We start from the raw sequence: 23441 nt of genomic DNA, 5'->3' as shown, positions 1-23441 counted from the left end.
AAGCCAGGGCCTTCCCGTGCCTCTGGCCCCAGCGCTGCCATTTGGCACAGGGCCCGTGTCAGGGTGAACGGCCTGGCCTGGTACCAGGGGCTGCCATGGAGCCGGTGCCCTGCAGCTACCACCCACGTGCGGGGCTCTTGGTCTTTGCCTGCTATGACCGGCTGTGGCGAGAGATCGAGGCGCTGCTGGCAGAGAACGAGGAGTTGATGCAGGTGGTGGGGCAGCTCAGGCAGCAGCGGCACCTCCTGCACGGCCAGCCCAGCTCAGCACCCCCCCTCACCTCCGCGCCCTGCTCTGCTGGGGGATGCTTCAACTTCCTTAGCCCAGGTGGGGGGCATGGGTGGCTCTGCAGTGGTCCTGGGCCAGTGGGTGCTGCAGTTACAAATACCCTCCCTCTACATGCAGCCAATGCTTTGGAGCGGGATCTGGCACCCCTGCAGCAGAGCCCCATCTCCCAGACCCCGCCTTGGCAGCACCTCTGGAACCAGCAGACCCAGGATGGCATGCTGAGCAGCACCGACATCAGCAGCGGGGCGCTTTCACTCACCACCAGGAGCAGAAGTATTAGGGGGGAAACTGGCGGGGGGGGGAGGCTGACCCCAAAGCTCATGAGAGAAGGGGTAGTGGGCTGAGTCCCATCCCATCCCCATCACATCACAACCCCCATCCCATCCCATCCCATCCCATCCCCATCCCATCTCATCCTGTCCCCAACCCATCCCATCCCATCCCACCTCATCCCCATCCCATCCCCTTCCCCATCCCCATCCCCATCCCCATCCCCATCCCCATCCACATCCCCATCCACATCCACATCCCCTTCCACATCCCCATCCCCATCCCCATCCCCAACCCATCCCATCCCATCCCACCTCATCCCCATCCCATCCCCTTCCCCATCCCCATCCCCATCCCATCCCCTTCCACATCCCCATCCCCATCCCCATCCCATCCCATCCCATCCCTTTACCTATACTGCGGCCTTGTGTTTCCCCATGCATGTTTGTGGGGCCGGCACAGGCAGGAACTGTGGATTGCAGTGTGCGGGGTGGGGGTGTGGTACAGGGACCCCCAGTGCTGTCAGGACTGAGACTGCCATCCTTGTCCTGGTAGCCCTGCCAGTGACCATGCACGACAGCCCCGGCCGCAGCAGCCCCCGCCTCTCCTGCCCCCTCAACTGCTTCGGCTCCACTGGTCACCCCCCCGGCCTCCAGCTGCCCTGCGACCCACCACAGGACCCCCTGGCGCCAGCCCTGAGCAGCTCCAAGCTGCGGCTGTCAGACCTGCAGGGGCCGGAGGCTGGGGTCCCCCCAGCCCCGGTCCCACCACCACCAGCCCCAGTGGAGCAGCAGCCGCTGGACCTGCAGCTGCCGGACACCTGGTGCAAGGAGCCCTCCTGGAAGGTGGCCCATGATGCCAACTGGCTCGCTCCCAGCCAGGAGCTGCCACAAAGCTCCAGATTGCAAGGTGAGGGCTGGGGCATGGCACTGGCAGGGTGTGCGGTGCTGCACCCCTGCAACTCCCCACTCCCACAGCTCCGTGGCTGGGGGACGCGGTGAGGTCCTGGGCAAGCGGCTACGGTCACCCTGTGCCAGGGGACACATGGGAAAGCCAGGGAGCAACAGCCCCTGGGGATGCCGTGGCACCATCTGTGCAGGCAAAGGTGGCATGGCAGCTTTTCTGCCCTGCAAAGCCGGCATATGGCATCTCTGCGTGGGCAAAGCTGGCATATGGGTTTTCCATCCAGCCAAACCAGTCTGCTGGCATCCCTGCCTGGCAAAACCCAGCATACTGGCCTTTGGACCCACACACACACACACTGGGACCCTGGCACTGGGTGGCAGCAACAAAGCCTGGCCTGGTTCTGGGGTGGCAGGGGGCATGGGGACAAGTTGGGGAATGGTCACCGGGGCGGCAGTGCCGGGTTCGTGCCAGGCCAGGGGTAAGTGCCTGATGCTGGCAGCTCCCGCAGCCAGCCAGCAGCCAGCATGGGGGCAGCTGGTGGGAGAGATCGCCTTCCAGCTGGACCGCCGCATCCTTGCCAGGGTCTTCCCCGACTGTGCCCGGCTCTACGGCTTCACCGTCACCAACATCCCTGAGAAGATCATAGCGGTAGGCTCATGCAGCTCTGCCAGGGAGCCAGGCACGGTGCCCATGGCTGCAGCCCAAAGCACCCTGGCTTCCCTGCCACTTGGGCACCCATGGGTGTTGGGGACCCACCTGCCCTGTCTCCCCTTGCAGACCGCCCTCGGTGCCATGCCAGGGAGCTTCGACGAGCAGTACTGTGCCGCCGCTGCCCAGCGCTACATCAGCCTGCTGGGGCGTCTGCGGGCACTGGGCTACAGCCCCACAGTGCACCCAGCCTTTGCCGAGTCCCTTGTCAACACCTATGGCATCTTGCTGGAGCTGCCAGGGCCCGATGCCCGTGCCTGCCACAGCCCAGACTTCCTGCGGCGCGTGGTAACTGAAACGGTGCCACCGGCGGAACAGGCAGATGCGATGGTGCTGCATGAGTGCCTGCAGGAGCTGGCACGGGAGGACGGGCAGCCCCTCTTCCTCCGGTGAGCGGCTGGGCTGGCCCCCACACCGGCACCAAACCCACCCCGGCTGTGCCGCTGCCAGCCAGAGCCCCACACCGTGCAATAAACCTGTTCCAGTGCCCTCACCTTTGTGAGCTGTGACAAACACCACTGTCATCACAGCTGCTTCTGCTCAAGGACACTCCTGTGACATGGGTCCCACAGCTCTGGCACTCCGGCAGCAGCTGTGATAATGAGGGGTTGCGGGGAGGTTAGCACCAGAGAGAGCCCAGCACCACGTCCCAGGCTGCACAGGGTGCAGGTATGCAGGCAGCGGAACTGGGGTGCAGGCAGTATTGCAGGCAGCATTGCAGGCAGCAGTGCCAGGGCAGAGGTCACACTGCGGTAGAGACCGCATTCCTTTTCCTTTCGGATGCGGGCAGGGGAAGCCGATTGGATGGGGAAGCGAAAGCCAGGGATTGGCACCAGGGCACCCATGGTGCTGTGGTGGGGGAACCCCAAGTATGGGAAACTTCATCCCCTTCTGCCCCTGCCCAGGATGCACCGCCAGCATCCCCCGGGCCCCATGGCACAGCCAGGTCAGGGCCTCAGCAGGGGTCTCACCATGGTGGGCTGGGACCCTCGTGCCGAGCTGTGCCAGGCTGTGCCAGGGTGCCAGCAGAGGGGCCAGGTCTGGGGGATTTGGGCATCAGGGAGCCTGCGGCGGTGGCACGGCAGAGGGGCCAGGGCTGGGGGGCCGGGTGTGTGTGTGGGGACCCTTCCTGCCTGTGGCCACTTCCTCCCACAGCCAAAAGGGGAAACGGCCGCTCGGGGCCAACCGGCCCCAGAGGGAACCCCCTGCCGTGCCGTGCCAGGCTGTGTCCTGCCAGCAGCACCGGTGGCCCTCGGGTGGGGGCACGCGGCAGCTCCCAGGTAGGTGAGGGGGGTGGTGTGGACCCCTGTGCCGGGGGTCTGTGCCAGGCGAAGTGGGGTCAGGCAGGCAGTCCCACGGGCGCAGGTGGGTCGGAGCTCAGCCATCATGCTGGATTGGAAAACATGGGTGCTCTGGGACTGGTGCCAGCGGAAGGAATTGGGGGAGCATCCTGTCACACCCCCCTGGGGCTGGCACAGCCGGAAGATGATGGTGGCAGCTGGGGGGTGACACGGATGAAGGCTGCGCAGACAGAGGGGTTAGTGCTGCTGCTTGGCGGGTGCTGTGGGGTTTGGGGAGTTCCAGTCATCCCCATCCCCGCCACAGTCTGCCCCCCACCCACGGTACCGTGGCAGGCTCAGGTATGATGGCTCATCCTCGAGGCACTGGCTCAGGCGGCTGTGATGCCTCCTCACTTGACGTTCCCCACCTCATCCTCACTGGTCATAGCCGCCTCCAGTCCATTTCGGCAGCCCTAGCATGCCTGCAGGCCAGGACGCGGCAGAGAAGGGGTTACAGCCCTGGGAAAACCAGTCGTGGGTGTTCACCGGACGGGCAAGGTGCAGTGCCAGCAGCTCAGCGGCCGCCGGCTCCCCAGCCCACCGCCGTGGCCGGACCCCTGCCCGCAAGCTCCCCAGCACATGGTGCGCTGGGGGGCGGCTGGCGGCACCGCTTGGCACGGCGGCGGCAGCAGGGGGCTGCCGGTGTATTGGTGACAGAGGGCGGCATTTGCCACGCACCCAGGGCAGGAATGCGGCCAGCCGGCCGGCCCAGGGCTGGATGGCAACCAGGCACGGCCGGGGCCGCGGCTAATTAGACCACGGTCCGGCCCGGCGGTGAGCGGATGTTTGTGACCTGTTGAGCTCTCGGCACCAACGGCGGTGTGTGAGCCCCCGGCGTGCCGGGCAAGCGGTGGCTCTGAGCAGACGGTGGCCACAAGCTGACGGCAGCAGCGGTGCAGGCCCCTCTGGGCAGGCGGAGGCGTTGGTGCCGTCGGCGATGGCCCCCAGCACTGCAGGGCAGGGAGGTGAGTGGGGGGCACGCAGGGATGCAGGACATAGTGTGGCCCCGAGGAGTGGCACGACTGGCGGTGGCGGGGCAGCACAGGCAGGGAACTGGCACGGGCAGGGAGCCGGCGTGGGCAGGGAGCCAGCACAGGCGACTCGGGGACTGCCTGGCCCTCGGGTTAGGGAGCAGCACTGGCAGCACCGGGGCAGGTGCCACTCGCCCCCCGGCCACCAAAAGCCTCCAGCAAAGGCAGGGCTGGGACAGAGCTGCCGGGCAGTGTGGCACAGGCGGCACCCAGCAGCGCGGAGGGCTCGGCTGCCGCACCCTGTGGAGCCGGTTGCTGGGCAAACACGGCCCTGGGTGCAGCATGTGCCGGGGTGAAGCTGCCAGTGCCGCAGGGCAATGCCCATTGCTGCTGCCTGCACTGCAGGGCAATGCCTGTTGCTGCTGCCAGCACCACGGTGCAATGCCTGTTGCTATTGCCAGTGCCACGGGGACAATGCTGCTGCCTGCTGCCAGCGCCGTGGGCACCATGCCCGCATCAGACCTGTGAGAACAATGCCCGCTCTGCCTGCACGGCGGGGCAGTGCCCACTGCCCCTGCTACCAGGGCAGAGCCCTCCGGCACTGCCAGTGCCACGGGGTCGATGTGCGGCAGCTGCAAGCACTGACCCCTCTGGGTGAGGGCCAGGAGTTTTGGGGGATCCCAGCACCCCATACCCGGTGCTGCCACGCAGGTGGGGCCGCTCCCAGCCGGGCTGCACGCACTCACGCTCCCGTGATGGCAAATTACCTTCCCGTGGGAGTCAGGGATGCCCACATGGCCGGGAAGTGACAGCACCTGGGCTGAGTCATCCCCTCTGCACGTGCCACCTGGGCTGTCCATGGCACTGTGGGGCAGAGCACCCTGCTGGGCTCCTGCCACAGAGCCATGTCCCCCAGCGGAGTGGTTCCTCAGGGGTTCTGCCCCAGGGACCCCCATGGCAGGAGAGGACATGGAGCCGAAGCCCCACCGGTGCCTCAGGGTTGGGGGGATGAAGCCGGAGTAGCCACAGCCAAGAGCTCTGGTCTGGTGGGCAAGTGTGGGGCAGCCTGGTGGGCAGGGGGAGCTCAGACCCCCAAGCCAAGGGCACCCAGAGGCTCTGCTGTGGCCAGTGACTGCAGCATCCCCACTGTCCCCAGTGACCCCTGCATCCCCACTGTCCCCAGCATCCCCACTGTCCCCAGTGTCCCCAGCATCCCCACTGTCCCCAGCGTCCCCAGTGCTGGGAGCGGATGTGGGAGGGCAGGACGGCTGGGTGTGAGGCTGCAGTCAGGCAGGACTCAGGCAGGAGTCACCAGCCGCGGGTGAAGGGGCAGGAGGAGGCGGATGGGCAGCATGAGGTGTTGGGCCGAGGAGCCGGTTCCTGGCCTGTAGCACGGCCGCGAGGCATGGAGGCGCCGGGAACCCGTCAGGCCAGGCTGGCCAGTCCCGGCCTCGCCAGGGCTCACCTTGCCGCGGCTCAGTCGTGTGCCATGCCGGCAGCCAGCGGGGCTCCCGGGGACAGGGGGAACAGCAGTCCCTGACCCCCCCCAGCCCAGCAGGCAGGTGAGTGGGCGGCGGTGGGGTGGTGCTGCGGGGGCATGGTGTGGGACAGGAGCTGGCGCAGGGGGCAAGGGTGGCTGGTGCCGGTGACACAGGGCAGGACCAAAGGGCCCCGTGGCACGCAGAGAGATGCCATCGGGTGCTGAGCAAGGCCCCGGCTCCAGCATGCCCTCCTGGTTCTACCTGCCTGAGGTGGCTTTGGGGAGCCTGGGGACCCCATTGGGACCCTTCAGGGACACGGCAGGGGCCAGCAGCCCTGCTTCAGCTGTGCCAGCCCCCGCCACACGCTGCAGGTGCTTTCTCTCCACCCCCAGCAGAGCCCAGGGATGTGTGGGATGATGCCCAGGGATGCGTGGGATGATGCCCAGGGATGCGTGGGATAATTCCCAGGGATGTGTGGGACGGCCCTGGCCATGGGAAGTTCCCACGGTGGTGACTCAGCTGTGGCAGCCAGCATGAGGGTGGGGGGTTCCCACTCTAGGCTGCACTGTCCCCACCACCCCTGATCTGGGGTCTCTCCCGTAGGTCGTGCCGGCTGCACCAGAGCCCCCACGCAGGAGCGAGGGGACGTTGTGCTCCCCCTCAACCCCCTGCCCAGCCACCCAGTGCCCACCAACACCCCCCACATGCTGCTGCGGGAGTCCCCCTTCCCCAGCCGGGTGCTGGTGGCCCTGGACCGCCTGGCCCGGTGGCTGCTCACCCCCAGCTCCTGGGCTGTCTTCAGCCTCCTTGACCTGCGGCAGACAACGGAGGAGCGGAGGCAGGCTCGGCTCCAGCGGTGTGGACGGTGCCACAGCTGCACCAGGCAGGGGCTGGCCGGATCGGTGTATGTCATGCTGTTGCTGCTCTCGCTGCCCCTGGCTGCCCTGGGGCTGCTGCTGTGGCTGCCTGTGCAGGCAGTGCGGCGGCCTTTTGCCTACCAGTACACAGCAGGCACAGCATCGGTGCAGCCGTGGGACCTTCGACAGCGCCGGACCTTCACCTTCCTCAGTGCCAATGTCTGCCTTATGCCCAGCGGCTTGGCCAAGTTCAGCAACCTGGGGCAGACGCCACAGCGTGCCGTCTACATCGCCCGCCACCTCACCCAGGTGCCACCGGACCCTCCCAGCGCCCGGGCTGGCCTAGTTAAGCCACGGCAAGGCGAGGTCAACAGTTACGGCGGGACCCTCTCCACCCCCTGGCAGCCCCCTGGCAGCGCGGCAGTGGTGGCGGTGGCGGCAGAGCCCATGCCGGCGGTTTTGTCCGAGCATTTCCCAGCAGATGCTGACTTCATCTGCCTGCAGGAGGTTTTCGATGGCAGGGCCACCACGTGCCTGCGCCAGCAACTGGGCAGCATCTTCCCACACATAGTCTCTGAGGTGGGTGCCCTCGGGCTCTGGGGCCGTCGGCTGAAGCTGCTCAACAGCGGGCTCTTCCTGGCCAGCCGCTACCCGCTGCTGGCCGTGCGGTACCACGGCTTCCCCAATGGTGCCCGCGAGGATGCCCTGGCCGCCAAGGGGCTGCTGGTGGTCCAGGTGAGTGGGTAACCCCCCTCCCTCCTCTGCTGCAGCGGGCAGGGTGCTGCGATTTCCCTGCTGAGGGTGCTGCCTTCCCCACTCGCCCCCCCAGGTGCTGCTGGGCTCGGTGCAGGGGCAGAGGGTCGTGGGTTACATCGGCTGCACCCACCTGCAGGCACCCGCAGGTGAGGGCCACGCTCCTGCTCACCCAACTGGGGTGACATGGCGGTGCCGGGGTGATCGATGACACCGTGTGTGTGTGTCCCCATCCCACAGCCGATGCCGCCATCCGGGATGAGCAGCTGACGCTGGGGCTGCACTGGCTGCAGCTCTTCCGTGAGGAGCAGGAGCAGCGCGGGGACGTGGTGGCCTTCGACATCTTCTGCGGGGACCTCAACTTCGACAACTGTTCCCGAGGTTGGGGGGGTGATGGGGGGCAGGGGGGTGGGGGGACAGAGGGTGCTGGTGGTTGGTGGGGGCTGATGGCAGAGACGTGTCCCCCTCCCTGCAGGTGACGAGCTTAACCAGCAGCACCAGCTCTTCAAGGTTTACCAGGACCCCTGCCGCCGGGGGCCCGGGCAGGACGCACCCTGGGGCATAGGTGGGACCTGCCTCCCCCAGCCCCCTCATCCCTGTCCCCAGTGCCTATGGAGGGGGACGCAGCAGGGGTCCCACTCACAGCCCGTTGCCATCCACAGGCACCCTGCTCAACTACCTGAAGATCTACGATGAGCCCGTGTCCACTCCGGAGAAGCTGAAGAGGTGACAGGGGTGGGACAGGGCTGGTGTCCTGCAGGGACAGCCACCCATGGCCTTGAGGTGGGGAGCGGGATGTGCCAGCCAAGCCACCCAGCCTGGAGGGGCAGCGCTGGTGGTGGGGGTCCCTCCATCCCCGATGTCACCACGTCCCCTGTGCCACCAGGATCCCATGCCACCATGTTTATGAGCGACCACATCCCTGTGCCAGTGTTCCCATGCCACTCCTCTGTGCCACTGTGGCCGCATGCCACCACAACCCTTTGCCACTATGTCCCTGTGTCACCACACCTCCGTTCCACTACATTCCCATGTCACCATGTCTCCATGCTACTGTGTCCTTGCACCACCGTGTCCCTGTGCCACCACAACCCTATGGCACCACATCCCTGTCCCACCATGTCCCCACCCCACCGTATCCCCATGCCACCACATCCTTATGCCACCGCATCCCCATACCAACCATGTCCTGTGCCACTGTGTCCCCACACCACCATGTCCCTGTGCTACCATGTCCCTGCTCCACAGGACCCTCTCGCAGCCGTCAGGGCGGCACCAGTACCTGGCGGGCCCGATCCTCTCCAGCGGGGAGCCCGACCCGGCGGCCCCTGGCCCCTGGCAGGGCCGGCGCTTGGATTACATCCTCTACCGCCCGCACCACAGGGACCTGCCGCTGCAGACGGTGAGCGTGGGCACCACAGGGTGGGGGGTGCCCAACCTCCCCCCTGTGTCCCCGGCCCTGACGGCCCCTCTCCCCAGCAGGAGGTGGCAGGGTTCTCCGTCATCACCCAACTGGCCACCCGCTCCGACCACCTGCCCGTGGTCCTGCGGCTCAACGTGGCCCCTGCGACCCCCTGAGCCATGGCAACAATCTGGCAACAATCCGGCGACGCTCTGGTGCCCGCGCAGTTTTAGCTTCTGGTGCAAAATAAAGGCCTCAAGTGCAGTGGGTGCTGTGCTGGCATCGGCCCCGTGGCGCTGGGGGATCAGGGCAGAGGGAGCCATGGGGCAGCTGGACCCCCCAACCGGGGCACGGCGTCTGGAGGAACCAGCCCAGGCACATGGGGCTGAGCTCTCGGGGCTCGATGAGGCTGGGGGGCAGCAGGATGGGTTGGGGGGCACCAGGGGAGCCCCAGGAGCACACCTACCCCCCCAACACACACAGCCACACGGGAAGGGCCCGAAGGCTCATTTATTGAAAGGCACGGAGCTGGGAAGGAGAGGGGCTGGGGGGGGAGGCAGTGCCATGGGGAGGAGAAGCTGCCCCACAGCAGAAGCCTGAGCCCTGCCCCACGGCAGAGTGACCCTCTGGTCCCCCCCTGCCTTGGGGTGGGGGGCGGGAGCCTGAGGTGTGGAGACGAAGGCTGCCCCTTGGGGTGTGCATAGCTGGGGTAGGGGGTTGCCCCACTGAATGTGCATAGCGGGGGTTGGGGGGCTGCCCCACTGAGTGTGCATAGCTAGGCTTCGGGGTCTACCCCACAGAATGTGCATAGCTGGGGTTGGGGGGCTGCCCCACGGACTGTGCGTATCTAGGAATGGGGAGGCTGCCCCACAGAGTGTGTGCATCTGGGGTTGGGGGCTGCCCCATGGAGTGTGCATATCTAGGACCAGGGGGATGCTTCTCAGGATGTGCATATCTGAGGTTGGGGGGCTGCCCTATAGACTGTATCTAGGAATGGGGGGCTGCCCCACGGACTGTGTGTGTCTGGGGTTGGGGGGCTGCCCCACGGGGTGTGCGTACCTAGGCGGGGGAGGGGGCTGCCCCACGGGGTGTGCGTACCTAGGCGGGGGAGGGGGCTGCCCCACGGGGTGTGCGTAGCCGGGGCTGGGGCTGCCCCACAGCCGCAGCTCAGGGGGCAGGGACCCTCAGACAGCCTCCTGCGCCCGGCGGTACTCGAAGACGCTCCCACGCTCCGCAAAGCTCTGCGGCACCAGCGGCCGAGCCGTCTCCTCGGGTTCCCCCCCATCCCCAGGGGAGCCAAAGCCGCCCCCGCCGGGGGTCTGCAGGCGGAATACATCCTGCCGTGGGGAGAAGACGGGGCGTCGGGGGGTGCAGGGGTGCTGGGGGGTGTGTGTGTGGGGGTCCCACGTGACACTCACCCCTGGCTCCACCGGCACTGATGTCTTGGCGCCCAGGTTGATGGTTCGGCCGTCGCGGCGCAGCAGCAGGTTGAGCCCTGGGGCGCCGGGGCTGCCCCCTAAGCGGCAAAGTGTGGGTCAGGGGGCAATGAGGGGCCGCAGGGGGCCACGGCGGGGGGTCCCCGCTCACCTCGCAGGCCGTAGGGGCGGACGGCACGGCGCTCGCTCAGCACCGACAGCACCATGTCCTCACGGAAGAGCAGCTCCCGCACGACGCCGTCGCCACCGCGGCAGCGCCCTGAGCCCCCCGAGCCCCGCCGCAGCTCAAAGCGCTGCAGGACCACGGGGTACCTGGCAGGGGAGACACACACGGGGTGAGTCCTGGCAGGGCCCCGGCAGCCCCCCCGTGCTCCCCCCCAGGCTCCAGCACCCACCGCTGCTCCAGGATCTCGGGGTCAGTGATGCGGGTGTTGGTCATGTGCGTGTGGACCCCGCTGCGGCCGTGCCAGTGCGGGCCAGCCCCCGCGCCCCCTGCCACCGTCTCGTAGTAGCCCACCCGCTCGTTCCCGAAGGTGACGTTGTTCATGCAGCCCTGAGGATGGAGGGCAGGGGGCGGCGGGGGGCACACAGCCCCCACCAGGGATCCGACCCTGGGGACCCCCAGCACCCCAGACCCCTGGCGACACCAGCACCCAGCAGCCTCAACTCCTGACCCCTGGGATCTCCAGCAACCCCGGCCCCCGGGGCCCTTGACCCCCTGGGACACCCAACATCCCAGACTCCTGGGACCCCTGACTCCCAGGACCCCCAGCACCCCAGAGCTCTGGCATCCTGAGACCCCTGGCACCCCATACCCCTAGGATGTCTGACTCCTGGGATCCCCGACACCCAGCACCTAGGACTCCCAGGATGTCTGGCGCCCCAGGACCCCCAGCCTCCAGCACTTCCAACCCGTGGAACCCCTGACCCCCAGGATCCCCAACATTCCAGACCCCTCATAACCCTGACCCCCAGGACCCCAGACCCCTGGCATCCCAGGACTCCCAAGACTCCTCAGGACCCCAGACCCCTCAGGACCCCCAAGCCACAGGACCCCTGGCACCCTGACATGCCCAACTCCTCTGACCCCCATCACCCCAGACCCCTGGGACCCCCAACCCCCAGGAATCCCAGCATCCCAGAGCCTTGGCAACCTGGGAGCCGTGGGAACCAACACCCCTGGGACCCCCGACCCCCAGCACCTAGGATTCCCAGGACCTCTGGCACCCCAGGACCCCAAACCCAGGGACCTCTTACCTCCAGCACCCCCAACACCTGGGACCCCTGAACCCCAGGACCCCCAAAATCCCAGACCTCTCATAGCCCTGACTCCCAGGACCCTGACCCATGGCACCCCAGGAACCCCAAGGCTCCCAAGACCCCAGACCCCCCAGGACCCCCAAACCACAAGACTCCTGGGACCCCCAGCACCCCGCATCTCTGACTCCTGGGACCCCAGACCCCCTGGGACCCCCATTCCCCAGGAGACCTGACACCCTGGGACCCCAGACCCCTGGGATCACTTGCACACTGGACCCCTAGGACCCTTGGCACCTGGGACCCTCAGCACTCTGGGACCTGTCACCCTCGTCCCTACCTGTGAGGCAGCGCAGACACCGAAGGCTTTAAAGATGACATCCACCACGCGCTGGGAGGTGAGGACGTTGCCCCCCACCACGGCAGCCTCGGGCGAGGGGTCCAGGATGGAGCCCTTGGGGATGACCACTCGCACGGGGGCCAGGCAGCCCTTGGTGTGGGGACACACAGGTGGCCCATTGGTCCCAGCTGGCCCCTGCATGGGTCCTGCCACACATATGCAGCACCCCGAGCCCCCCACCTCCCTACCCCCGGGCTCAGGGGCCCAGACCCCATGCTAGGGGAGCAGGACCCCCCAGGAGAGCAGGATCCCCACATTCCTAGTGACCAGAGGCCCAGACCCTCCTGTACCAAGGGTCCCAGACTACCCTCCCAGGGGAACAAAGTCCTAGGACCCCCACTACACAAGGGGATTGGGGTCCCAGGACCCCCCCGTCTCAAGCCCTGAGCCCCCCATCAGGGGCTGGCAGCTTCCCCTGAGAGTGCCTGACTGGGGTACTGAAGGGTCCCACAGCCCCTGGGTGCTGCAACTGGGGATCCCACAGCTCGGGGGTCCCACAGTCCAGGGGTTCCACCACCAAGGGTCCTGCAGCCCAGGGGGCTTCTCACAGCCTCAGGGGTGCTGCAGGTGGGAGTCCCACAATGCTGGGTTGGACCCACAGCCTGGGGGTCCTGCAGCCTTGGGGGTTCCCACAGCCCAGGGCATCCCACAGCCCGGGGGAGAGTTCCACAGCTTTGGGGGGGTCCCACAGTCTTGGGGAGAAATTCTACAGCTTTGGGGGGGTCCCACAGTCTCGGGGCGGGGTCCGCAGCCTCGGGGAGGGGGGGGGATTCCCGCAGCTGGGGGTCCTGCACCCACCTGGTTGAGGGGGATGTCCTGGCCCACCATGCAGCGCAGGCAGTAGATGAGGGCGGACAGGGTGATGGCGCGTGGCGCGTTGCAGTTACCGTACACCTCCGGCCCCGAGCCCGAGAAGTCAAAGACAGCACTACCCTGCAGGGACACCAGGGATGAGGGGTAACCCCATGTGTGTCCCCCACTCAGCTGAGGGGCTCCCCCAAACCCCACATCGGGGATGGGGGGGATCTCCGGCCTGCTCACCTCCTGGGGGTCCACCTGCACGCGCAGCCGGATGGGCGAGCCGTCGTCCATGCGGTCCTCAGCCTCCACCGCAGTGCCCCAGCGTGCGGCAAAACCCTTCAGCATCTCCCGCACGGCCACCTCGGCATTGGCCTGGGGACGGCGGGCGTCATGGTGGGGCCGGGGGGGACCGGGGGGGCTGGGGGGGTGGCGGGTCCCACCTGGATGTGGGCCATGTATGCCTGGACGACCGGGAGGCCATAGAGGCGGATGAGCTCAGTGACCAGCTGGATGCCCTTCTGGTTGGCAGCCACCTGGGCCCGCAGGTCCGACAGGTTGTCCTGCAGGTTCCGGGTCCCGCTGCAGCCCGGGATGCGGCCCGGTGCCATCAGGGCCTCCGTCACCACTGTGGAGGACAAGTGAGTGGCAGTGGGGTGGAGGGCGCCTGTCCCCACCACGTCCCCGCCATTCCCATCACATCCTTGCCATTCCCACCACGTCCTTGCCATCCGCACCATGCCCCTGCCATCCCCCTGCATCCTCACTGTGTCCAAGCCACATCCACCACATCCCCACTGCATCCCTGGCATTGCCACCACACCCCAACTGTGTCCCTGCCATCCTCGCCCCACCCCCATCATCTCTGCCATTGCCACCACATCCCTGCCATTCCCACCGCATCCCCAGCATCCCCACCGTGTCCCTGCTATCATCACCACGTCCCCGCCACCCCCACCACATCCCTGCCATCCCCACCAAGTCCCCACTGTCCCCACCACATCCCTGACACCCCCACCACTTCCCCACCGTGTCCCTGCCATCCCCACCACGTCCCTGTCACCCCGGTGTAAACCCACCCTCCTCCTGGAAGATGCCATCTTTCACCAGCTTGAAGGAGACAAAGACAGCCCCCTCCTCCCGCAGCGCCTTGGAGTGGGGGGGCATGGAGCCGGGGGTGATGCCCCCTATGTCTGCATGGTGCCCGCGGCTGGCCACAAAGAAGACGGGCTTGGGGACACCTGGCCAGAAGACCTGAGGGGAGCCCAGCACTGAGCTGGTGGCCCAGTGGAGGGGGGATCCTGAACCCTGGGGGGGTCCCTGGCCACTGGCCGGCACTCACAGGGGTGATGACGGTGAGGTCGGGCAGGTGGCTGCCCCCGGCGCAGGGGTGGTTGCTGAGGATGACGTCCCCTTCCCGCAGGTCCTCACCGAGGTTGCGGATCTGTGGCAGCACCAGGAAGGGCTGAGCAGGTCCCCAGGGGGTGCCAGGGGGGTGCCAGGGGGATCCTGGGGACCCTCCTACCTGGAACTGGACGGTCTCCTGCATGGCACCCAGGTGGACGGGGATGTGGGGGGCGTTGGAGACCAGCCCCCCGTCTGGTCCGAAAAGCGCGCAAGAGAAGTCCAGGCGCTCCTTGATGTTGGTGGAGATGGCCGTCCGCTGCAGGATGCGGCCCATCTGCTCTGCGTGGGGGACATGGCGGAGCCTCAGGGGACGGCCCTTGCCCTACACCAGCCGCCGCTGTCCCACAGAGCCCCCCCCCCCCCCCACCTCCTGGGGTGGTCCTGGGACCCCCTGGCCCCACCAGCCATACCCCAGCCCCCACCATCGCCATGTCCCCCTGCCCCAGACAGGGCTGGGGGGCACCCCCCACCTGCGATGCTCATGAAGCGGTGGGAGAAGATGGACAGCTGGACAGCGTCAAGCTGGGGGCCGATGGGGCGCGGGCGCCCCGAGCCGATGGCAATGCAGACGTCACCGAAGCTGGTGAGGCTGGCAGTGCAGCCAGGTTCCACCACGATGGTGCTGGAGGAGGCAGGCGGTGGCACCAGGAGCTAAAGGGCATGGGGCTTCCCGGAGTCCCACCAGCTCCCTGGGGTCCCCCCCCAACTTCCTGGGATCCTCCCCAGCTTCCTGGAGACCCCACCAGCTCCCTGGTTTCTTTACCAGCTCCTGCAGGTCCCACCAGCCTCCAGAGCTCCCTAACAGCTTCCTGGGGTCCCCCCCAACTTCCCACCAGCTGCTCAGGGACCCACCATCTCTGAGGGTCCCCCCCAGCTCCCTGGGGTTCCACCAGCTCCCCAGGGTCCCCCCCAAGCTCCCTGGGTCCCCCAGATCCCCAGGGACCCACCAGCTCCCTGGGGTTTCACTAGCTCCCCAGGTTCCCACAAGATCCCTGGGGACCCCCCCAAGCTCCCTGGGTCCCCCCAGATGTCCACGGACCCCTCAGCTCCCTGGGGTCCCCCCAAAATCCCTGAGGGGCCCCCCCCGCCCCCCAAGGTCTCCCCAGCTCTGTGGGCTCCCCCCAAGCTCCCTGGGCTCCCCACCAGCTGCTCAGGGTCTCACCACCCTCTCAAGGTCCCCTCCAGCTCCCCAGGGTCCCACCCCCCCCCAGAGGTCCCTACCTGTTCTTGTCAATGATGATGGCGGGGCCGGGGATGGTGTGGTCGCAGGCCAGCTCCTCCAGCAGAAACACCGGAGTCTCCAGGTAACCCTCCTCGAAGTAGCACCGCGTCACCTGTGGGACCCAGCCCGAGCCCCCAGCCCCATGCCAGGTCACCCCCTGCCCTGCCAGGCTCCCCCAGGCCCCCTGAGCCCCCCTGCCCTCACCGTCTCCACACGCGCTGGTTTCCCACTGGGGGCCAGGGGAGTCTCGCAGCTGATGCCGCTGCTGCCCGTGCCACGCACCCGCACGTCGTCCACCACCACTGGCCGGTCAGGGATGGTGAAGCCGAACTCCCTCAGGTACCTGCAAGAGGGGGGCGGGTGCCAGCTGCGACAAAGGGGTACCAGGAGACCCCCCGCCACCCCGAGCATGGTGTGGAGGTGCCAGGATGGGGATTGTGGTGCTGGGATGGGGACCACGGCACTGGGATGGGGACCACGGTACCGGGATGGGGATTGCAGTGCTGGGATGGGGACCATGGCACCATGATGGGAATTGTGGTGCTGGAACAGGGACCATGGCACCGTGATGGGGATCACAGCACCGGGATGGGGATTGTGGCACCAGGATGGTGATCACGGTGCTGGCACAGGGTATAGTGGTGCCTGCAAGGGGGATCATGGTGCTGGGATGGGGATCACAGTATGGGGATTGTGGTACCAGGAGAGGGGGATTGTGGTGCCTGGAAGGGGAATTGTGGTGCTGGGAGGGGGATCACGGTGCTGGGACTCACCGGCTGGTGAAGGCAGCCTGGAAGTCCCCGGCGTGGCAGGACCGCGGCGTGGGTGGGTGGCCCTTGGCGGAGCACATGAGGGCACAGTCGGTGCCCTCGTAGCGCAGGTGCAGGAAAGCCTCCGTGCGGATCTGCTCCCTGCGAGGCAGCCCTGTCAGCAGCAGCGACACCAGCATCCCCATCCCTCCCCGGGGACCCCCAGCCTCTCACCCGGCAAAGCCCTGCGCCCGCAGCGCATCCCGGCACTCCCGCTCCAGTGCAGCGATGCGCTCATCCAGCCGAGGGAAGGCGGCCGGCTCGTAGCGGAGGGCGCAGGGGGTCTGCGCCTCGTGCACCACGTCCGCCAGCGCCAGCCCGAAGGCCGACAGGATCCCGCTGTACCTGCGCGATGCCCCCCCACACCGCTGCCCAGGGGCTGCAGCCCCCTGGCCCGCCAGCACCCCCTGACCCAGCCAAACCGCCTGGGGGAGCGGGGCACCCAAAAGCCAGAGCATCCTCCCAGGATGGGACCCCTGAACCCCACACCCAGGGGCATCCCCAAACCCAGAGCATCCCCCCGGGATGGGACCCCTGAACCCCACCCCCAAATCCAGAGCCCAGGGGCACTCCTAAACACATCTACCTGAGGACCAGGGCACCCCCAAACCCAAGCATCCTCCCAGGATGGAACCCCCAAACCCAGCCCACTCCCTGGGGACAGGAGCACCCCCAAATGCATTTACCTGATGAGCCAGGCACCCCCAATGCCAGAGCATCCTCCTGGGATGGGACCCCTGAATCCCACACCCAGGGGCACCCTGAAAGCCAGCCCATCCCCTGGGGACAGGGGCACTCCCAAACCGAAGCATCCTCCCAGGGTGAGACCCCCAAACCCATCCCATCCCCTGGGGACAGGGGCATCCCCAAATTCAGAGCCCAGGAGCACCCTCAAATGCATCTACCTGAGGAGCAGGGCACCCCAAAACCCAAGCATCCTCTCAGGATGGGACCCCTGGACCCCATGCCCATGGGCAACCCCAAACCCAAGGCATCCTCCCAAGGATGGGGCCCCCAAACACAGGAACACTCCCAAACCCCAACACATCCCTTGGTGAGAGGGGCACCCCAACTGAAGCCACCTGGGGACCGGGGCAAGCCCAAACCCAACACATCCTCCCGGAGACAGGGCCTCTGAAGCCCACAACCAGGGGCACCCCAAAGCCCAAAGCATCTGCCAGAGGACAAGGGCACCCCCAAACCCAGCACCCAGGGGCACCCCCAAACCCAATGCATCCCCCTAGGGACCGAGGCACCCCTAAATACAACACACCCATGTGCAGACCTTGGACACCCCCAAACCTCCTTCATCTAGCTGGGGACTGGGGCACCTCGAAACCCAACACCACTGCCTGGGGGCCAAGGCACCCCCAAACCTATCTGCCTGGGGGGGGCTGCGACACCCTTGAGCCCTGCGCCCTGGGGCACCCCCAAAGCCAATGCATTGTTTTACGGATGTGACCCCCGAACCCTCCACCCAGCAGCACAGGGGCACTCAGCTTGGTGGGTGGCACAGAGCCCCCCCAACCCCACACCATCTACCCAGGGCTGGGGGCATCCTGACACCCCTTGGGTGCCCCCACCCCAGTGGGGTCAGCCCCCCCCCCCTCAATCCAGCAGCACTGGCAGAGGGGAGGTCCCCACGGAGCCCCCCCACCCTGCACCTACTTGTGGATGAAGACCCTGCTCATGCCCAGGGCGCGGGGCGATGGCGCAGGCGTGCTGCCCCCCTGCACCCCCAAAACAGGCCAGCACGTGCTGGGCGGTGTCGTGGCCCCGGGCCTGGCGAGGGGACACACACATACAGCAGTGGTGATACCGACAGTGACACCGGGCACCCACAGCCCCCCTGCCACCGCCACCCCCCCCCAGGGTCACCTTACCTGCGTCAGGGCGCGGATGGGCCGGCACATGGCTTCATTGGCCACCCGCACGAAGCCCATGGCCACCTCCTCCACCGAGAGGGGCTGGTGGGTGCCGGCGGTGGTGCTGGCCAGGAAGGCATCGATGCGGGCAGCCAACTCGCCGAACGCCACCGCCGCCGCCCTCCCGGCACAGCGGCTGGTCCTCGCCCGGCCCGAAGATGCAGGGGAAGTACTCAGGGAGCAGGCGGCCCAGGCAGAGGTTGGCATCGGTGACGGTCAGCGGACCCCCTGCACCAGGACGGGGATGAGGACAGCGAGTGCGGCACGGTGGCGTGGCACCCGCCAGCACTGTGGCCACTCACCTTTGCGATAGCAGGCTGGGCCGGGGTGGGCGCCCGCTGATTCAGGGCCAACCACAAAGAGCCCGGACCTGGAAGGGAGATGCTGATGGGAGCGGGAGGGTCCCAGCCGTGCCCGTGCTGCTGTGCTGCAGCCCAGCTGGACCACCATGCCCTACCCAGGGCACCCATGGGTGCCCGGACCCCCACCCACCTGAAGAAGAGCCGGGAGCCACCGCCAGCCGCCACGGTGTTGATGTCGAGCTGTGGCGCCTGGATGCTGACGCCGGCGGTGCTGGCCTCAAAGACATGCTCGTACTCGCCAGCGTAGCGGCTGACATCCGTCGAGGTACCTGGGGAGGGTGGCTCAGCCCCAGCTGGACCCCCACCCCAGCGGGACCCCCACCCTGGCCCCGCTCACCTCCCATGTCAAAGCCGATGACGGGCTGCCCGTCCTCGCGACGGTAGGTGGTCATGGCGTAGCCCACCACACCGCCGGCTGGGCCAGAGAGGATGGCACGGGCCCCACTGAAGTGCTCCATGGGGGTGAGCCCCCCGTCCGAGCGCATGAACAGCACCGGCACCTCCTGCAAGGGGAGCACAGGGGGGGGCACTCATGGGGGGGTCCTGGTGTGATGGGTGCCCATGGTGGGGGATCCTGATGTGATGGGTGTCCGTGGGGGTCCTGGTTTCATGGCTGCCCTTGGGGGGGGGGGGGGGGTGTGTGTCCCAGCAGGATGGGCATCCATGGGGGGTCCTGGTGTGATGGGTGCCCACGGGGTCCCAGCAGGATGAGTGCCTGTGGCAGGGGTCCTGGTGTGATGGGTGCCCATGAGGGGCTCCCAGTGGGAGAAGTGGCCATGGGGGGTCCCAGCAGGATGGGCACCTATGAGGTGCCCCAGTAGGATTGACACTCGTGTGGGGGTCCCAGTGGGATGGGCACTTATGGCAGGTCCTGGCAGGATGGGCACTGTCAGTGGGTCCTGGTGCAATGGCTGCCCATGGTGGGGTCCTGGCAGCCCCACTCACCCGCAGCTGGTGGGCGAAGCCGGCGCGGAAGCTCTCCAGGTAGCGGTGGATGCAGGGGGTGAGGTAGGCGTCTGCGCAGGCTGTGTAGCCCCGCGGCACCGCCCGCACCATGGCCGCCACCGCAGAGGAGAGGGAGACGTGCTGGAACCCCAGCTCCCGTGCCAGCGCCCCGACCTGCTCCTCATGGCCGGGCCAGCTGCCGGGGAGAGCAGGGACAGTGTCGGCCGCAGGGGTCTGGCCGTGTCCCCCCATTCCCCCAGGGCCTCCCAGGACTCACGCGTAGGAGTGGAGCAGCAACACGGCCAGGCTGCGGATGCCACGGGCCAGCACACCTTCCAGCTCCTGCCGCAGCGCCGACAGCTCCAGCGGCCGCTGCACCAGCAGGGATGCCCCCGTGGAGCCTGGGGACAGCCGGGGTGGGGGGTGGGGTCACAGGGGGGATGCCACCCTGTTGACCTCCCCCACGGTGGTGGTCCTCACCTTCCAGCACTGGGAGGGTCTCCTTCCCTGGGAGGCGGCAGCCAGGCTGGTGTGGGATCAGCCGCTCGTCCACCTCGATCACCTCCTCGTACAGCACCTCCGGCACAGCCACCTCCTGGGGGGGGGGGGGAGGACATTACCGGGGGACACCCCACCGCCATGAGGCAGCCCCTGCGCCGGCCTCACCGCACTGCTGGAGCCGTTGCTGGCCACCGGCCGGCCAGGGCGCTGGCGTGGGGCCGTGGCTGGCGCGGGGCCGTGGCGGGGGCCCAGCAGTGCTCACGGGATGCAGCACCCGGGATCCGGGGACTTCCCGATGTCGCCAAGGACGTCCGTGCTAGGCAGAGGACGCGCCGGGCCCCACCGAGCCAGGATGGCGTGGGTGGCACGGGGACACGTTGCCACAAGCCCGGCTGGTGTGGGTCACACGGGGACGTGCCAACCCAAGCACGGATGGTGTGGGTCATGTGGGGACATGTTGCCCTGAGCCCGAATGGTGCTGGTCACGAGGATGTGTCAGCCCGGTTCCAGGTGGTGTGGGTCACGGGGGTGGGCTGTCCCAAGCCTGGTGAGCGCAGGACATGGGGACGTGGCACAGTGAGCCTGGATGGTGTGGGTCAGGGGGACACACCACCCCAATCCCAGACACTATGGGTCACAGGGATGTGCCACCCTGAGCCCAGATGTTGTGGGACATGGGGATGTGTGACCACAATCCCAGATGATGTGGGTGACGTAAGGACGTACTGCCCCAACCCCGTACGCTGTGGGTCATGGGGACGTGCCACTCTGATCTCAGATGTGGCAGGTCACGTGCATGGGGCACCACAACTCCAGGGGATGTGGGTCACATAGGGATGTGCCACCACAATCCCAGACACTGTGGATCACACTGGGATGTGCCACTGCAATCCCAGACACTGTGGGCCACGGGGACGTGCCACCCCGAGCCCATGCCGGCGCAGGTGCCGTGCCTCACCAGGTCGAAGATGCGGGGCCGGGCCTGGGTGCCGATGTGCAGAAGGTCACGGAAGCCGCGGGTGACCACCAGCGCCAGGCGCTCACCCCGGCGCTCCAGCAGCGCATTGGTGGCCACCGTGGTGCCCATGCGGATCCACTCGATGCCAGAGGCGTCCAGGGGCTGATCCCGTGGCACCGGCACACCGCTCTCCTGCCCACACCCCGGGTGTCAGCCTGCCACCCCACCGCCGACCCCCAGCCCCACCGCAGACCCTCAGCACCACCATGGACCCCCAGCCCCACCGCAGACCCTCAGCACCACCACGGACCCACCATGGACGCCCAGCCCACTGCGGACCCTCAGCACCACTGTGGACCCATCATGGACCCCCAGCCCCATCATGGACCCCCAGCCCCACCGTGGACCCCCAGCCCCACTGCAGACCCCCAACCCCAGGGCTGCACCGTGCCCCCCCCCCCGGCCCCCCCGGGCAGGGGGTCTGGACAGGACGGGCCCCGAGAGGGGGCATGGGGGGGGTCTGGGGGGGCTCGGGCCCGGGGGTCCTGCGGGGAGCCCAGTGGGGGTCCTGGGAGGGTAGCTGTGGGGGCAAGTCCTGGGAGAAGATCCCCGGGGGGCTGCAATTTCGCAGGGGGGGTGTCCCAGGGGGGTCGTGGTGTGTGTGTGTGAGGTGACCCCGGGGGGATATCGGGAGGAGGGTCCCGGGGTGATCCCGGGGGGGGTCCCGGGCGTGTCCCGGGGGGGGGTCCCAGCGGCCGCACCTCCTGCAGGACACGGCGGATGCCCTCGGTGGGGGCATCCCCGTACGCCGGGTCCTCGGAGAGCAGCTTGAGGACGCGGACGCGGCCGCCGGGGCAGCGGGCGAAGACGTCGGTGAAGGTGCCGCCGCGATCGATGGCGAACTGGAACCCGGCGGGCCCCGCCGCCGCCGCCGCCATGGCGGGACCGGCCCGTTCGGTCGGGCTCAGTCCGGTCCGGCTCGGTTCAGTCGGGCTCGGGACGGTTCAGTCCCCGCCGCTCCCGCCCGGGCAGCGCCGAGCACCGGCCCCGCGGGCGAGGGGGGGGCGGAGCCTCAGGGGGGCGGTGCCCCGGGGGGCGCGGGACACGCCGGGAGCTGTAGTCGCCGCGCGGGGTGCGTCGGGAGCCGCAGTGCATGCCGGGCAAGATGGCGGCGCCCGAGCTGCTGTCGGACGAGGGGTACCGGGCGGACGGGCGCCGTCCCGCCGAACTCCGCAAGGTCCGCGCCCGTATGGGCGTCTTCGCGCAGGCCGACGGCTCGGCCTACATCGAGCAGGGCAACACCAAGGCGCTGGCCGTCGTCTACGGCCCGCACGAGGTGAGCGGGCACCGGGCCCCAAGGCTCCCCCCGGGTCCTCCCAGCTGCTCCCCAGTTCCCCTCGGCTCCCCCTGAGTTCTCCAGCACTGGACGCCGGTTCCCCCCCCCCCCCCCGCTTCCCCTTGGCTCCTCCCGTTGCCTCCAGCACCGGACACCGGGCCTTCTGCTCCCCCCGTGCCCCCTCGCGGCTCGAGGCCCTCTGCTCCCTGTTTCCCCCGGTTCCCCTGCAGTGACAACCACCCAGTGCCCCCGCCCCATCCCCCGGGGCCAGGGGGGTCGGTGCCCTCTCACCAGGGTCCCGGCCCTCCGCAGATGCGCGGCTCCCGCAGCAAGGCTCTGCCCGACCGGGCGGTGGTGAACTGCCAGTACAGCATGGCCACCTTCAGCACCGGCGAGCGGCGGCGGCGGCCCCACGGTGACCGGCAGGCAGGCGAGCTGGCCCTCCACCTCAAGCAGACCTTCGAGGCCGCCATCCTCACCAGCCTCTTCCCCCGCTCCCAAATTGATATCTATGTCCAGGTGATGCCCGGAGGGACACACAGGCGTGTGGTGTGTGGCGGGGGTCCTGGCATGGCCCCTGGCTCACCGTGCCCGCTGTTCCCCCAGGTCCTGCAGGCTGATGGTGGAAACTACTGTGCCTGTGTGAATGCGGCCACGCTGGCAGTGATGGACGCCGGCATCCCCATGCGGGACTATGTCTGTGCCAGCACGGCCGGCCTGGCCGAGGACACCCCCCTGGCCGACCTCAGCTCCCCCGAGGAGGCAGCGGGGGGGCCGCAGCTGGTGCTGGCGCTGCTACCGGCCTCGGGGAAGATCGCCCTGCTGCAGCTCAGTGCCCGCCTGCACCAGGAGCGGCTGGAGGCAGCCCTGGAGGCAGCCGAGGAAGCCTGTCGCGCTCTGCACACCGTCATGGACCAGGTGGTGCGGGAGCGGCTGCGGGAGGTCACCGCACTGATGGGGGACTGAGCAGCACCGGCTGCTGCGGTGCCGCCAGGGTTGGGGGTGGCACCAGCCAGAGCCTCTTGTCAATAAAGGTCTGGCACCATGTGCCATGTTGTACGTGTACTGCAATGTCTCTGTGCCCTGTGCCGCACTGTCAGTGTGCCCCA

General features: G+C 68.1%; 4 protein-coding genes across 6 annotated transcripts; 3 read left to right on the top strand and 1 right to left on the bottom strand.

Annotated features, from left to right (window-relative positions):
* On the top strand, positions 1–2651 carry SPATC1 (spermatogenesis and centriole associated 1). The gene is made up of 5 exons (XM_056330398.1): positions 1–327; positions 406–561; positions 1114–1467; positions 1964–2112; positions 2242–2651. Exons 1-5 carry the CDS (start codon positions 96–98, stop codon positions 2563–2565), a joined length of 1215 nt encoding a protein of 404 aa, XP_056186373.1. The 5' UTR covers positions 1–95; the 3' UTR covers positions 2566–2651.
* Positions 2652–3640: 989 nt separating this feature from the next.
* LOC130146689 (sphingomyelin phosphodiesterase 5-like) lies at positions 3641–9240 on the top strand. Of its 3 annotated transcripts, none has more exons than XM_056333118.1 (8): positions 3641–4477; positions 6568–7556; positions 7651–7723; positions 7815–7955; positions 8050–8139; positions 8237–8300; positions 8823–8976; positions 9057–9240. In XM_056333118.1, the coding sequence occupies exons 1-8, from the start codon at positions 4450–4452 to the stop codon at positions 9150–9152; spliced, it is 1635 nt and encodes a 544-aa protein (XP_056189093.1). In that variant the 5' UTR covers positions 3641–4449; the 3' UTR covers positions 9153–9240. The 3 variants fall into 3 exon arrangements, with proteins under 3 accessions (XP_056189093.1, XP_056189095.1, XP_056189094.1); XM_056333120.1 differs by having other exon boundaries at positions 3643–3812; XM_056333119.1 differs by having other exon boundaries at positions 3646–3709.
* Positions 9241–9462: 222 nt separating this feature from the next.
* OPLAH (5-oxoprolinase, ATP-hydrolysing) lies at positions 9463–22065 on the bottom strand. Its single transcript, XM_056333110.1, is given in 28 exon segments — positions 9463–10313; positions 10395–10492; positions 10564–10724; positions 10808–10965; positions 12010–12159; positions 12868–13002; positions 13111–13242; positions 13311–13495; positions 13947–14121; positions 14210–14311; positions 14393–14553; positions 14745–14896; positions 15496–15608; positions 15701–15839; positions 16270–16407; positions 16480–16650; positions 17974–18008; positions 18010–18087; positions 18189–18350; positions 18352–18458; positions 18533–18600; positions 18723–18861; positions 18930–19095; positions 19538–19733; positions 19815–19938; positions 20018–20132; positions 20997–21188; positions 21758–22065. Coding segments are annotated over 28 exon segments (3882 nt in total). The 5' UTR covers positions 21935–22065; the 3' UTR covers positions 9463–10160.
* A 56-nt stretch (positions 22066–22121) lies between these two features.
* Positions 22122–23397, top strand: EXOSC4 (exosome component 4). Its single transcript, XM_056333126.1, has 3 exons — positions 22122–22332; positions 22645–22851; positions 22939–23397. Exons 1-3 carry the CDS (start codon positions 22150–22152, stop codon positions 23296–23298), a joined length of 750 nt encoding a protein of 249 aa, XP_056189101.1. The 5' UTR covers positions 22122–22149; the 3' UTR covers positions 23299–23397.
* Positions 23398–23441: the final 44 nt, after the last annotated feature.

The sequence above is a fragment of the Falco biarmicus genome, chromosome 3 (genome assembly GCF_023638135.1).
Source record: "Falco biarmicus isolate bFalBia1 chromosome 3, bFalBia1.pri, whole genome shotgun sequence".
Lineage (NCBI taxonomy): Eukaryota > Metazoa > Chordata > Aves > Falconiformes > Falconidae > Falco > Falco biarmicus.
The sequence above is the reverse complement of the archived record's forward strand: the minus strand, read 5'-3'. Positions and strand labels throughout refer to the sequence as shown.